Consider the following 13641-nt stretch of genomic DNA (forward strand, 5'->3'; position numbering starts at 1 on the left):
AAATATATTAATTATTTCATTATTTTAACTACAATATTTCACAAAAATTATCAAAATACTGAATAAAACGTCATTATTTTGAGATACGCGACGTTTTAAAAATAAGATTATGAAATGTGTTGTAGTATTTTATTTATTTTACTATTCTAAATAGTTATATAAAATAAATATTCAAAGTACATAATATTTTTTTTATTTTAATTGTGTCATATAATGCTAATAGGCCGGGCCGGGTCAATCAGCTTCTTAGCCCGGCACGAGCCCGAGCTTAATATTTTTGTAAATAGTCTGACCCGACACGATAAATAAATGGGGCGGCCGAACATAACACGAGCACACCCCGGCCGGTTTGCCACCTCTACCGCTTGGGGGCTAGGGTGTACAAACAGGAAATCCTGGTGGCCACATAAATCACACGCTTCATAATTCATAAACCTCTCTAATACCCTTGCTGAACTTTCACTGTACCCGCCTTCTTATCCCAACCCTTCTTCTATGCTCTCCCTCACTTGTCTCTTCAACTCTTCACCATCATGCCTTCTCTACTTTCACTCTCAACTCACTTCACTCCATACCCCAACCTCACATTTCTCCAATTTCACTACCCAAACAGACCCCAAAGACTCACCTTTCCCGTCAAGAAGCCAACCCAGATAGGCTGCTCCGCCACAGGTCAACCCCACCAACAACAGAGACCCCCCAAGAAGAAGAAACCCTTTCCCGACGAAAAAGGCGTCGACCCAGTTGGCTTCCTCTCCAAATTTGACATTTCCCACAAGCAATTCGCCCAGTTCCTCCGTGAAAGGTGACCCCTTTCTCACTTCATTGATCATACACGTAGTAAAGTTTGAAGCTTTGATTCAAGTTGATGAAGTCACTGTAGTAAAAGAGGTGCATTTATCTCGTGTTACTGAGAGTTACTGTGAGATGTTGTTTTGAAGTTTATTACATTGGTTTGTATTTGCAGACATAAAGCTATGAAGGACTTGACAGATGAGATATTCAATCGGCATATCAACCTTAGGGACATGTCATCTGGGTTTGTTCTTCCAAACCCAATTTTTCTTTCCGCTTTTTCCTTTCAAGTTTTAATTTTTTATGGTTGTTTTTGCTGACCTCTAGTTTTGATGTTTATTTAGTGCATTGCTCTGATGTTCTAGTTACCTTGTTTATTAAGTCTTTAAGTAAGTAAAGTTCACATTTTGAATGACCAGACGGATTAGTACCGATATATCATTGTGGACTTAGTTTGTCTTGTGTGAATACTGAATAGCTTTTGGTTACTGAAAAGAAAGAATAAAACATCAAATAATAGCTGAGACTGTCTTGCTTGTTTGAGACATGAATTAAAGAATCCAGGTTGTAATTGCTATTGTTATCTTTTTCCTATAGATATGAGATATTGGGTTTGCATCGACACCCAGAACATAGAGAGGATTATATGGAGTGGGCTCCAGGTTTGATATAAGCCTAAACCCTTTCTTGTTTCTTATTCATGGTCTGTGTGATTCTAAATGTTGGTTCCCTTGCCAATTATTTTGGTCAAAATAAAAATAAAAATCAAGAGGAAGCACTGCATTTTGTCTTAACTTTATTTTTCGTTCTACCTCCTTTTCTGTTACAGAATATTCTATTAATTAATATTGTTTCTTTTTCCTGTCTGAACTACATTCTGGCCCTGATGTCTTTGACCAGTCACATCGGGAAGATCATATGTCTAATATTAGCCTGCGAAATGCAGGTGCTCGCTACTGCGCACTGGTTGGTGATTTCAATGGATGGTCTCCCACAGAGAACTGTGCAAAAGAAGGTCATTTTGGACATGATGACTATGGATACTGGTTCATCATTCTTGAAGATAAGTTGAGGAATGGAGAGAAACCAGATGAACTGTACTTTCAACAGTATAACTATGTAGATGATTACGACAAAGGTGACAGTGGCGTTACCATTGAAGAAGTCTTTAAGAAAGCAAATGATGAGTATTGGGAGCCTGGAGAAGACCGGTATCTGAAAAACCGCTTAGAAGTACCCGCAAAGTTGTACGAGCAAATTTTTGGGCCTAATGGACCTCAAACATTGGAGGAACTTGAGGAAATACCAGATGCAGAAACGAGATATAAAGCGTGGAAAGAACAACATAAAGATGACCCACCTAGTAACTTACCTTCTTATGATGTGATTGACAATGGAAAAGAGTATGACATTTACAATATTGTGCTTGATCCAGTATCACAAGAGAAATTTAAAGCAAAGAAGCCTCCCTTGCCATATTGGTTTGAGACACGTAAAGGAAGAAAGGCATGGTTGAAAAAGTATCGGCCGTGCATTCCTCATGGGAGCAAGTACAGGGTCTATTTTAACACTCCTAGTGGGCCACTGGAACGAGTACCAGCTTGGGCAACTTATGTGGAACCAGGTAGTCATTGGTGCCCCCAGCATTGTAGAATTTTTAGAAATTCATATGTGAAATTCATATATATATAGGATATTTATTTCCACAGTATCCTGGCCTACGCCTTATTGTCATTACGAATATCTTGTCGATTAGATTATATATATTTCACTGGCATAGGCCAAGTATTTCTTTATCTGAACCTTGTTTAATACCTTCAGATGCAGACGGAGGACAAGCTTATGCAATCCACTGGGAACCACCCCCAGAACTGGCATACAAATGGAAGAATGCACGCCCTAAAAAGCCAAAGTCCCTGCGTATTTATGAATGCCATGTTGGCATAAGTGGATCACATCCTAAAGTATCTTCTTTCAGTGATTTCACAGAGAAGGCAAATCCTAGTCCTTGATTGTGTAATTAGGGACTTAATTCTAATGCTTATATGGCAGACAAATTTCACATTTTGCACTCTATATTGTTCAGGTTCTTCCTCATGTAAAGAAGGCTGGCTTTAATGCGATTCAGCTGTTTGGTGTTATTGAGCACAAAGATTATTTTACTGTTGGTTATAGAGTGAGTGGTTCCACTTCTCATTCTCAGATTACATATCTTCATAGTCTTTTTGAATTTCATCAGGTTGACACATCTATATCACTGTTATATGGCATTAAGCCAAGTAATTTTGTAATAAAGATTCATATGAAGGTTCCATAAATGTGATCAAGCGGTATTTCGGAATTTCAGGCCACAAATTTATATGCTGTTAGCAGCCGATTTGGCACTCCTGATGATTTTAAGCGGTTGGTTGATGAAGCACATGGTAATCTCTTTATTAATTTAATTTAATCCGTTCAGTAACCAACAAGTTTCTTACTTAATCATTTCTATGTGACTTTGGCAGTTTGGCTTGTGCAGATTATGAGAAAGCTATACTTTTTGTATTGCATCACATACTAAAATTGATCTTGAAAACATCATCACTAAGTTGTAAGGTGCTCATTACATAATACATGGATAATGGATTCATGTCTTGTTTGTATGTTCCGAATAGTTTGTGAAAGAGTGAATCAGAAAATATAGAGTTGTATGTCAATTCACAGCACATTTTGAGTCTGCAACTTTTATAGACAAGGAAAACAGTTAGCAGAACAGATGAAACAGCTTGATGACAGGTTGAAATAAGCCTTGACATAATAATTATTGTGCTTCCATACTCTTTTACTGAATTATGCTCTCTCCTGACTAGTTTGGCATCAATGATGTGTTTCTTCAACATTTTTTCTCATCATGCCCATTGGTTTAGTAAAGCTTATATACTGGACCTACCTTGTTTTGCTTTACAGGACAAGGACTGCTGGTCTTCTTGGAAATTGTTCATTCCTACTCAGCTGCAGATGAGATGGTTGGATTAGCACTTTTTGATGGAACAAATGATTGCTACTTCCACACAGGTATTCTTTACACTAGCTCCTCAGCTTTATTAGTAGAACAGCAACATTAGAACTGGACATTGGTCTGATTGGATATAGCGCCATACTCTGATATGATATGGAACCATATAGAGTCTATTACTCAACATCAAGACTGACTGCAATGGGATTTCGTCGATAGAGACTGAGTTGGATCTGACCAGGTGCTCTGCTGGGTACCAAGACCAGAATATTACCCTTATCTTTGAAATAAGTTCAGAAGATATTACTAGACTCACAAATAAAAGGTTTTAAAAAGGAATGACTACCAGTAGTCTACGAGGAAGATGGATCGCGTATCTTCTCAAGTAAAACTTAAATGGCTTTGGAATTTGGGAATCCATCTAATCAACTTAGTGGCTAATCTATTTCATCATCAGGCACGCCTTAACTTGAAAGTTGGCTCTATATTACATCTGTAACAATTAAATTTGCAGCCCAAATGCTCAACCCAATTGGTGGAATATAATTAGTATCACATATACTTACTACTAGGTGATCATGAACATCCTTAGTCAAGTCTAGGTCGGATAAACAAGTATAATATGGAAGGCTGTGCTTCCTTGATAGTAATGAGTCTGTTAGGGTAGATAAAACTTTACTTTGCTAATGCTCTTTGGAAGATGGCTTGTTGTCCACAATTTAATGTTTCTGCTTGTGACCATAAAGTTCAGTTTCTTTGTCTGATTATTCTTTTCAGTCAAATTACCCAATTAAGCAAGCAGTCAGCACTACCACAAGGCTTTAATATTTTTTTCCCCCCTAAATTCTTAAGCTTGTAACCAATAGAGGAAGCACCCCCTGGAAACCACGCAGCCTACATTCACCTCTCTGAAAAATTGAACACCAGCTAAGAAACATCAAACCTGCAAGCCTATATTATTAGCTGAGTGTTCATTTGATACTTGTACTGGTATTGATGGCAGTTGCTAATCAATTTGGAATTATTCTTGACAACGTTGACATTTGTTCTCATATTCATTTATCATGTGTGTGTGTGTACACACACACACACACATTATCTTCTGAAATAGGCAAAAGGGGACATCACAAGCACTGGGGTACCAGAATGTTTAAATACGGTGATCAGGATGTTTTGCATTTCCTTCTCTCGAATTTGAACTGGTAAGTGTGAAGCTTAATGAACGGTTCAAGTTTTGACATTAGAGGAGTTCTTTCTTTGAACCAATGATCATATACCTGCCTAATGCGGTAAACTAGTACATAACATATGTTTTTCTTTGCTAATTTGAAGTTAATTTTATTATTGAGGATGCTATCTTTGGTTTAATACCGCCAAGTTTTGAACAGGTGGATCACGGAGTACCAAGTTGATGGTTTTCAGTTCCATTCACTCTCATCAATGATGTATACACATAATGGCTTTGCAACGTTTACCGGTGACTTGGAGGAGTAAAGCATCAATCCATCAATTTAAAACTTCAATAATATCATACATAAAATCACATTCATAACTTTTAAAATTGCTAGATTGCTTGTCACTTAACAGAAACATCTTGGGTTCCACAAGTTGCTTAAATTCTTTTCTAATAAAGAATTTTTATAAATCAAACATGTACTTATAACAAGCTTATATAGAATGCGCAATTATATAATTCATTAATCTTGTTTTCTGTTATTTGTTTTTTATGGTTTATATGCATGGGTGGCAGTATTTCATTTGCAAGGAAACTTTTGAAATGATGGGCAGAGCTTAACTGATTTGAAACAAGATGGATTCTTAGAAAATAGAAAATCTGGTGTTTTATGACTAATTCATTGTCATCTTCATAAAAACTATTCTATTTCCACTGGTTTGAGTCTTTAGCACCATATCTCATGGTTAGGGTAACTGCTTTGAGCTTATGATTCTAAGAATCATCCTGCTCTTTTGTCAGGTACTGCAATCAATATGTTGATAGGGACGCGTTGCTATACCTCATGTTGGCAAATGAGATACTTCATGCTCTCCACCCAGATGTAATAACAATTGCTGAAGATGTAAGCAGTTGATATTTTAGTGTTTGTTTAGTAATGGAAACTTATCTTTTTAATTTTTTTTTCTGATTGTGAAATAACAGCATCATTTTGGGCTTGAGATTTCTGATTTCATTATGTTAACTCTAGACAATTAATATTTTTTTAGCATGTATCTATATATAGAGGAAGGTGTTATTTTTTGGATGCCCATATATCTACTAAACTTGCTTTGAAACTGTGCCACCTTACCAAACCCTAGTATCTTTATGATTCGGGAAACTCTAGCTAGCTAGGTAGAGTGAGGGGTTTTGAACCCCAAACAACATGGTAGAAAACTATGGGCTGCAGATGTATTGATACCAGCTAACACTTTGTAATAAAACTTTGGATCTATGTATATATATAAAGTCCCCTTTCATACTATTCATAAATGTATAATGTTATCAAGTTCTTAATTCATGGTGTTCATGATTCTCAGAGTTTATTTAGCATAGTGTATTGTATTTTCTGACTTCTACAAAGATTTAGAGTTTGATTTATTTTCCAGGCAACCTTCTATCCAGGTCTATGTGAACCAATCTCTCAAGGCGGATTGGGCTTTGATTATTGTGTCAATCTTCCTGTGTCAGAGATGTGGTCATCTTTCCTTGAGAATGTTCCAGACCATGATTGGAGCATGAAAAAGGTTGTATGATTTGATTGCATATGACTAATATCTTGAGTGCACATTCATAATGCGAATGTCTTTATTTCCTTGAATTACTCCTTTTCCATGCCATTAAGCGGACATTCATTATGTTCAACCCACCCTGCAGATTGTCAGTACATTAATGGGCAACAAAAACTATGCAGATAAGATGCTCATGTATGCTGAAAATCATAACCAGGTATCAGCCTTTCAGTGTCTTACCCATTTAGCATTCTATTAAAATACTCTAGGCTTACCTGATAAATCTGGCAATTTGGTTTATATTTTGTGTTTGATGTGACACTTGACTCTATGATCTTGGAATCAGTCAATCTCTGGAGGGAGATCCTTTGCTGAGATACTGTTTGGTGAAATCAGGGAGGCCGCTCCTGACAAAGAGAAATTATTGCTCAGAGGTTGTTCCTTGCACAAGGTATGCAATGTACCAACATTTATAAATATATTTCTGTTATCTTGGTAAGCAAATTCTAGTTCCAGAATTTCTCCATTGTTCTATTACACGTGTATATATGCTTGCTATACATTCAACATGTAGTGTATGCATATATGATTGTTGAGATGTACTTTTCAGGACTTTGTTCATTCTTGTCATTATTATTTTAATTTTTATCACTGAAACAGATGATCAGATTAATTACCATGACAACTGGTGGCCGTGCTTATCTCAACTTCATGGGCAATGAATTTGGGCATCCGGGGGTGCGTTTACTGGTCCCTAAAAGTTCAATAATTGTACACATAATCACATATGATTGATGATTGTCTCATTTTTTAGAGGGTTGAGTTCCCGATGCCAAGCAACAATTTCTCATATTCACTAGCCAACCGAAGGTGGGAACTTCTTGCCAATGAGGGGTTGCATCGCGACTTGTTTACCTTTGATAAGGTATCAACTACTAACAATTTCTTTGTATCTTAGTACCTTACATGCTTAATCTTGTGGTTCGGACTCTCTTACTGTGGCATCTGGCATTGTAATTGTTCTAGCTGCTGTTGAAAGTTGCTATGAGCTGTTTAAGTTTCTCATAATTTCTCATAATTGCAGTAATTCTAATAACTCTATCCTCTCTCGGTTGTAAAGTTAATATGTTACTTCAAGATCCTATATTCTAGGGCTTCAAAATATTCCTTGTTTATTTGTAGTGAAGAAACATTTGTTAACAACTTAACATTATTGTAAAATGATTTTCATCTTTCATTTTTCCTAGGACTTGATGAAACTGGATGAAAGTGAAAGAATACTTGCAAGATTTTTACCCAGTATTCACCATGTGAATGACAATAGCATGGTATGGTGACTCTTCCATTCACTTTATGTGATTCTATGCATTGGATAATTTTTTTTTTCATTTACTGATCACGATAGACTTCTGCTAATTACAGGTAATTGCTTACACGAGAGGGCCTTTTCTCTTCATATTTAACTTCCATCCAACAGATTCTTATGAAGGATACCAGATAGGTGTAGAAGAAGCTGGAGAGTATCAAGTGGGTTATGGCAAACAGTATTTAGTACTTAAATACAGTTCCAATATCTTAATTTTTATGTTTATGTTGGTGTGTTGCAAAATCATGGTTATGAATGAAGAAACTAGATAGTCTAGTCTTCACTCCAATGCTTAAATAAAAGGACTTTGTTTGAATTGTTTTTACCACAGCTTGTACTAAATACGGATGAAAGAAAGTACGGAGGTCAGGGGCTTATGAAGGATGACCAATATTCTTTGACAACTACTAGCCAAAGGTGATTACAAACTGTCTTCTCTACCCTGGCAATTTTTTTTTCTTTTTTGCGTTTTACATTTGCATACAGGGACAGAGCCAGAATTTCGAATCAGCCTGGGCTAAACTTCAATTGATAAATTTTTCGTTGATATATGAATGTAAATAAACTAATATTTTGTATACTGTACATTCATGATGAAAAAAAATCTCTAGTTAAAAGGTTCAAAATTATATAAGAACTAAAATTTTTGTTATGTATATCGATCTTTAATCAAGTAGCTGATAGTATCATACAATAGTTGGTTTAACTGTGTTAGGATTGGTGGACTTTACCAATTGAGTTACATAGGTCAACTACTCTTATTAAGTTAAATTTAAGGAAACAAATTTTCCATTGAGTACACCATATTAAGAATATTTTTAATGATTATTGCATGTTAATAAGCTTTTTCTTAATTTATAACCATACACAGATGGAGTTACATCATCAACTAATCAAAATTGATTGACTTTCATTTTGCTTGTTGCACCAGAGACCTGGGCTACCATATATAGGAATGCAAGATCTGTCTAATTAACCCTATTAAATTATTAGAAAATTGAAAAATTACATGGGCTACAGCCCAGGAGGTGTAATACTATCATATTGTTGGTTCCTTTGAACAAATATTTTTGTTTTCAAGTGTAAATTTAAGATCTTTGTGTTTGGTTTTTGCAGAAGTGATGGCCTCCGAAACAGCTTAGAAGTTCCTCTGCCTAGTAGGACTGCCCAGGTCTGTGAATTCTTTTAGTTTTTGTTTATCAAAAGGACCAAAATCTTTGACAAACGCTTGTGATCATGAAGTTATATACTTTGACGTATATTTTTCTTGATCTCTGCTGCAGGTTTACAAATTAAGTCGTATTTTAAGAATATAAGTACTGCACTGTGGAATTACTTGCATGCAGACTTTAAAGAATGAAAGTTAATACCTCACGAAGCTACAGTTACTAAGCGGCATTTCTAGGAAGCTCAAAAGTTGATAAGGAGATTCAGAGTTCAAATTGGAAGGTTGGTTGTTGCTTGATCTATCTAAGCTCTGTGATTGTCATGGTTGTTTTTTTTTTTTGGAAGATTGGGATGTTCTGATTTCGTCCAAACTGCACTAATGGAACTGAGGTATTACAATCAGCAAGATGTTTCGAGTAGGACTTTCAGAAGGAATGAGCACATGAAATGCCTTTGTTGAAGACTTGAAGTGAAATGCGATCTTCGCGAGACTGTTAATGTATGTTTTCAGCAGTAAAAGCAAATGATATGCAAATTGTAGAAATTAGGCAGCTGTTATTTTAAATTAGGCAAATAAATTAGGGAGGCATAAGAACATAGGCGTTGATCATTATGCCCTTCCCCCTTTTTGTATGAAACTGGAAACTGAACAGAAGCAAAATACAACTATGAACACTTATGACCAGCTTAATCAAAAGATTGATAAGTGACCAATTGCCTTTCGTCAATTTGCTCTCAATCCCAGTCGAAGTTTACCATAACCAGAGGTTGATTATTCCTGATAGAATATTGGTTCATTAATCAGTTATCACTATAAAAGAGAATTGAAATCCCTATACACCAGGGCCAAACCTTAGGTTAGGAGACCAGTGGTGAGTTCGAGCTCTCTAATGGTCATACGAATTCTGTGTAAAAAGAGAAGAAAAAAAATGGCTGAAGTGTATTGTTATTGATATTGCACAATGAGCTTTATAGCAGCAGTAGGAATATTGAGACAACTCATATACAACATATTACTACACATAAGAAAGCTTTACAACTCATACACAATCTATTACTACACATTAAGGAAACTTTACAACTCATACACAACCTGTTACAATCAATGACAGATTTGTTTCTCAACACTCCCCCTCAAGTTGGAGAGTGGATGTCTTGCACTCCTAACTTGCGAATCATAGGAATAAAAATGTCTTTCCCTAATGGTTTAGTGAGAACATCAGCTAGTTGATAGACATAACTTACATGTCTTGTGACCACAGAACCATCTAGGATTTTGTCTCGGATATAATGACAGTTAATCTCAATGTGTCTTGTTCGCTCGTGAAAAATAGGATTGGCTGCAATGTGGAGTGCAACCTTGTTGTCACAGAATAAAAAAGCTGACTCATGAAGCAACATGCCCAAATCATTGAGTAAGCAACATAACCAAGTCAACTCACAACATGTGCCTGTCATAGCTCGATATTCAGCCTCTGCTGAAGATAAAGACACTGTCTTTTGGCGCTTAGACTTCCAAGAGACCAAGGAAGATCCAAGAAAGAAAAAGTATCCGGTTGTAGATCTTCTTGTGACCGGACATCCTGCCCAATCAGAATTACAATAGGCTCTCAACCTTAATCACTGATGGAAGAAAAGAATAAACCTTGTCCTGGAGCACCTTTCAAGTAACGTACCACCCTTAATGCTGCTTCCCAATGCGTCTTCCTAGGTTGATTCATGAACCTACTAAGGACATGAACGACGTAGTAATATCAGGACGGGATACAATGAGATATATGAGCCGGCCAATCAACCTCCTGTATTTCTCAGGGTCTTTGAGCAGATCATTACGCTCCGACAATTTCAAACCTCATTCCATGGGAGTATCTGTCGGAACGGCCCCTAATAATCTTGCATCTTCAATAATCTCTAAGGCATATTTACGTTGACTGATAAAGATACCACAATTCGAAGTTGAAACCTTGATGCCAAGAAAATACTTTAAGTCTCCAAGATCCTTGAGATGAAATTGACTATGCAAGAAAGTCTTAAGTGCGGCAATTGTCTTCAAGTCATTCCCAATAATCAATATATCATCAACGTAAATCAAAAGTGCAGTAAATAAATTCAATTTCTTCTTAGTGAACAATGAATAATCAACTTTAGATTGAACATACCCGGCTGACTTTACTGCATCAGAAAACTTCTCAAACCACTGCCTTGAAGCCTGTTTCAAACCATACAGATACTTGTGCAATCGACATACCAGATTCTCCTCCCCCTGTCGCCGAAAACTTGGCGGAGGAGACATATATATTTCCTCCATGAAGAAAAAGCATTATTCACATCCAGTTGGTGTAATTTTCGACGACGAGCAGCTGTTAAAGGTAAGAGACAACGAACAGTAGTAATTTTAGCAGTAGGGGAAAAAGTCTCTTGATAATGCACACCTTCTAACTGAGTGCAACCCTTGGAAACCAACCAGGCTTTATAACGTTCAACAGAACCGTCTGCTTTGTGCTTGATCTTATATACCCTACGACAACCAATGAGAACTTTACCAGCCGGAAGTGTGGTAAGAGCCCATGTGCCATTAGCCTCGAGGGCTTGTAATTCAGAAAACATGGCTTGTTGCCATTCCGGATGAACAACTGCCTCAGAATAGGTATGTGGCTCAATAACATGACTGATCTGAGTCAAGAAAGCCTGATGACGGGGCACACACTGATGGTAAGAGAGATAGCTAGCCAACAGGTAATGAGTTCCTTTAGTCGGACTAGACAACAAGAAGGACGAAAAATCTGAGTGAATGGAGTGAACATTGTAAGTGAGGCAGTCCGGTGGGTGCGACTTGCGGCTGGAGCGACAGAGGGGGATGGGTTCGGTGGTGGGTGGGGCGACTGATGTGAGCGGATCAGATGGAGGCTGGGCAGAGGGTGGTGGACAGCAGGAGTATGTGCAGAACAAAGGTGGTGGAGGCAGAGGTGGTGGCGGGGAAGGTGAGGGAGAGGGCGGAGCTGTTGTGGATGGATAGGGAGGAGAGGGAGGTGGTGAAGGTTGTGGTTCAAGCATGACCATATCAAAAGTGAAGTCATCGATATTAGATGAAGGAAAGACCGGGCCGGGTTCGTGTATTGGAGCAAAACTTGGGCTGGGTTGGTGGCCCAAAGGGTCTAAGGCTGCATAAGGAAAGATATCTTCATGGAATTTAACATCCCGACTGGTAAAAACCTTTTTTGTAGACAAATCATATAGCTAAAGGCCTTTTTTGTATAATAAGCTGAGATTGATTGTTGCTCTTACTTATGGCAAGCTATATCTCGCTGAATCTCAAAAATTCGAGAGGCATTACCTTGTGAAAATCGTTCATGTAAGTCCTCACATACCTCTTGAGCCGAAGAGTAATAGGTGAGACTGTCAGCAATGTCTTGACTGACAGCGTTGGTGATCCATTGATGCACAAAGTCGTTGACCCGAGTCCATGTTTTGTAGCCATCTGGATCAGCCTTTTATGAAGGGGACTCAATTGTGCCATTGATAAAACCAAGCTTGTTTTTGGAATTCAAAGCTCAGAGCATATCCATTTTCCAACCATTGTAGTTGTTCACATCCAAGACTTTAGTAATTAGGACCATGCATGAGTGATTAGAGGGATAAGTATAAAAAGGATATGAGAAGGGAGATTTGGATTTTGATGATTCTGTGGAATTGAGGGGAACTGATTTGCTTGGTGAAAGAACATCATCATCACCAGGCATGACAAATGATAGGAGAGACTGCACGAGAAATTAAGATGCAGCGAGGAAGAAATTAAGATGCTGCCTGCTGCTGCTGAAAGGGTGTTGGTACTGCAGCTTCACAATATCAGAAGTGTTTCCAAACCGGGCATTGGACATATGAATGTAAGAAAAGCAAGAATAAAAATGGTTGAAGTGTATTGTTATTGATGTTGCACTATGAGTTTTATAATAACAGTGGGAATATGGAGACAACTCATATACATCATATTACTACACATAATAAAAGCTTTACAACTCATACACAACCTACTACACATAAGGAAACTTTACAACTCATAAACAACATATTAAAATCAATGACAGATTTGTTTCTCAACATTATGTAAGTATATGCGTTTTTTTTTCTGCAAAGAAAACTCATTCTTTGTGCAAAAATCAGAATAAGCATACTTGGTAGACCTAGTGATGCAGTTTTAATTAGTTCAGGTTCATTGAGTGATTTCCAGAAAGTTAATAAGCCGACTACAACAACATACTAGAAGATGTGAGATTAAAACAAACTTTAACCATGCTTCAATACATATTGCTTGTTGGTGTAATAGGCTTTGGAGTTACTGGGACCCCAAAAATCTAACTTCTAAGGAGGTGACTGCTTTAGGATGCGTTTGGTAAGGCTTATCACCTCGGATGATTATAAGCTAAGCTCCCCATCATGTTTGGTAAATTGGCTTCTCCCTTCCAGCTTCCAAAAGCTGTGCTTTTTTCTCATATAAGCAGAAGCTACTCCCCACCTCTTTTTAGAAACAGAAGCTGATCTTACACGCGGAATACTGTAGCGAAACTTAAATGAAAATTTTAAAATCTCATTG

General features: G+C 37.3%; 1 protein-coding gene across 3 annotated transcripts; it reads left to right on the forward strand.

Annotated features, from left to right (window-relative positions):
- Nucleotides 1–479: 479 nt before the first annotated feature.
- Nucleotides 480–9766, forward strand: LOC126789584 (1,4-alpha-glucan-branching enzyme 3, chloroplastic/amyloplastic). 3 transcript variants are annotated; one of them, XR_007671539.1, is made up of 22 exons: nt 480–805; nt 968–1039; nt 1393–1457; nt 1742–2419; nt 2617–2789; nt 2882–2971; nt 3143–3218; nt 3742–3849; nt 4902–4992; nt 5179–5280; nt 5766–5868; nt 6395–6532; nt 6663–6734; nt 6864–6968; nt 7178–7255; nt 7332–7442; nt 7765–7845; nt 7940–8044; nt 8215–8300; nt 9000–9054; nt 9167–9332; nt 9454–9766. XR_007671539.1 is itself a non-coding variant. In XM_050515782.1 (21 exons), exons 1-21 carry the CDS (start codon nt 534–536, stop codon nt 9197–9199), a joined length of 2694 nt encoding a protein of 897 aa, XP_050371739.1. In that variant the 5' UTR covers nt 480–533; the 3' UTR covers nt 9200–9766. The 3 variants fall into 3 exon arrangements, 2 of the variants coding, with proteins under 2 accessions (XP_050371739.1, XP_050371740.1); XM_050515782.1 differs by having other exon boundaries at nt 9167–9766; XM_050515783.1 differs by lacking the exon at nt 1393–1457 and having other exon boundaries at nt 663–805; nt 9167–9766.
- Nucleotides 9767–13641: the final 3875 nt, after the last annotated feature.

Source organism: Argentina anserina, chromosome 3 (genome assembly GCF_933775445.1).
Source record: "Argentina anserina chromosome 3, drPotAnse1.1, whole genome shotgun sequence".
NCBI lineage: Eukaryota > Viridiplantae > Streptophyta > Magnoliopsida > Rosales > Rosaceae > Argentina > Argentina anserina.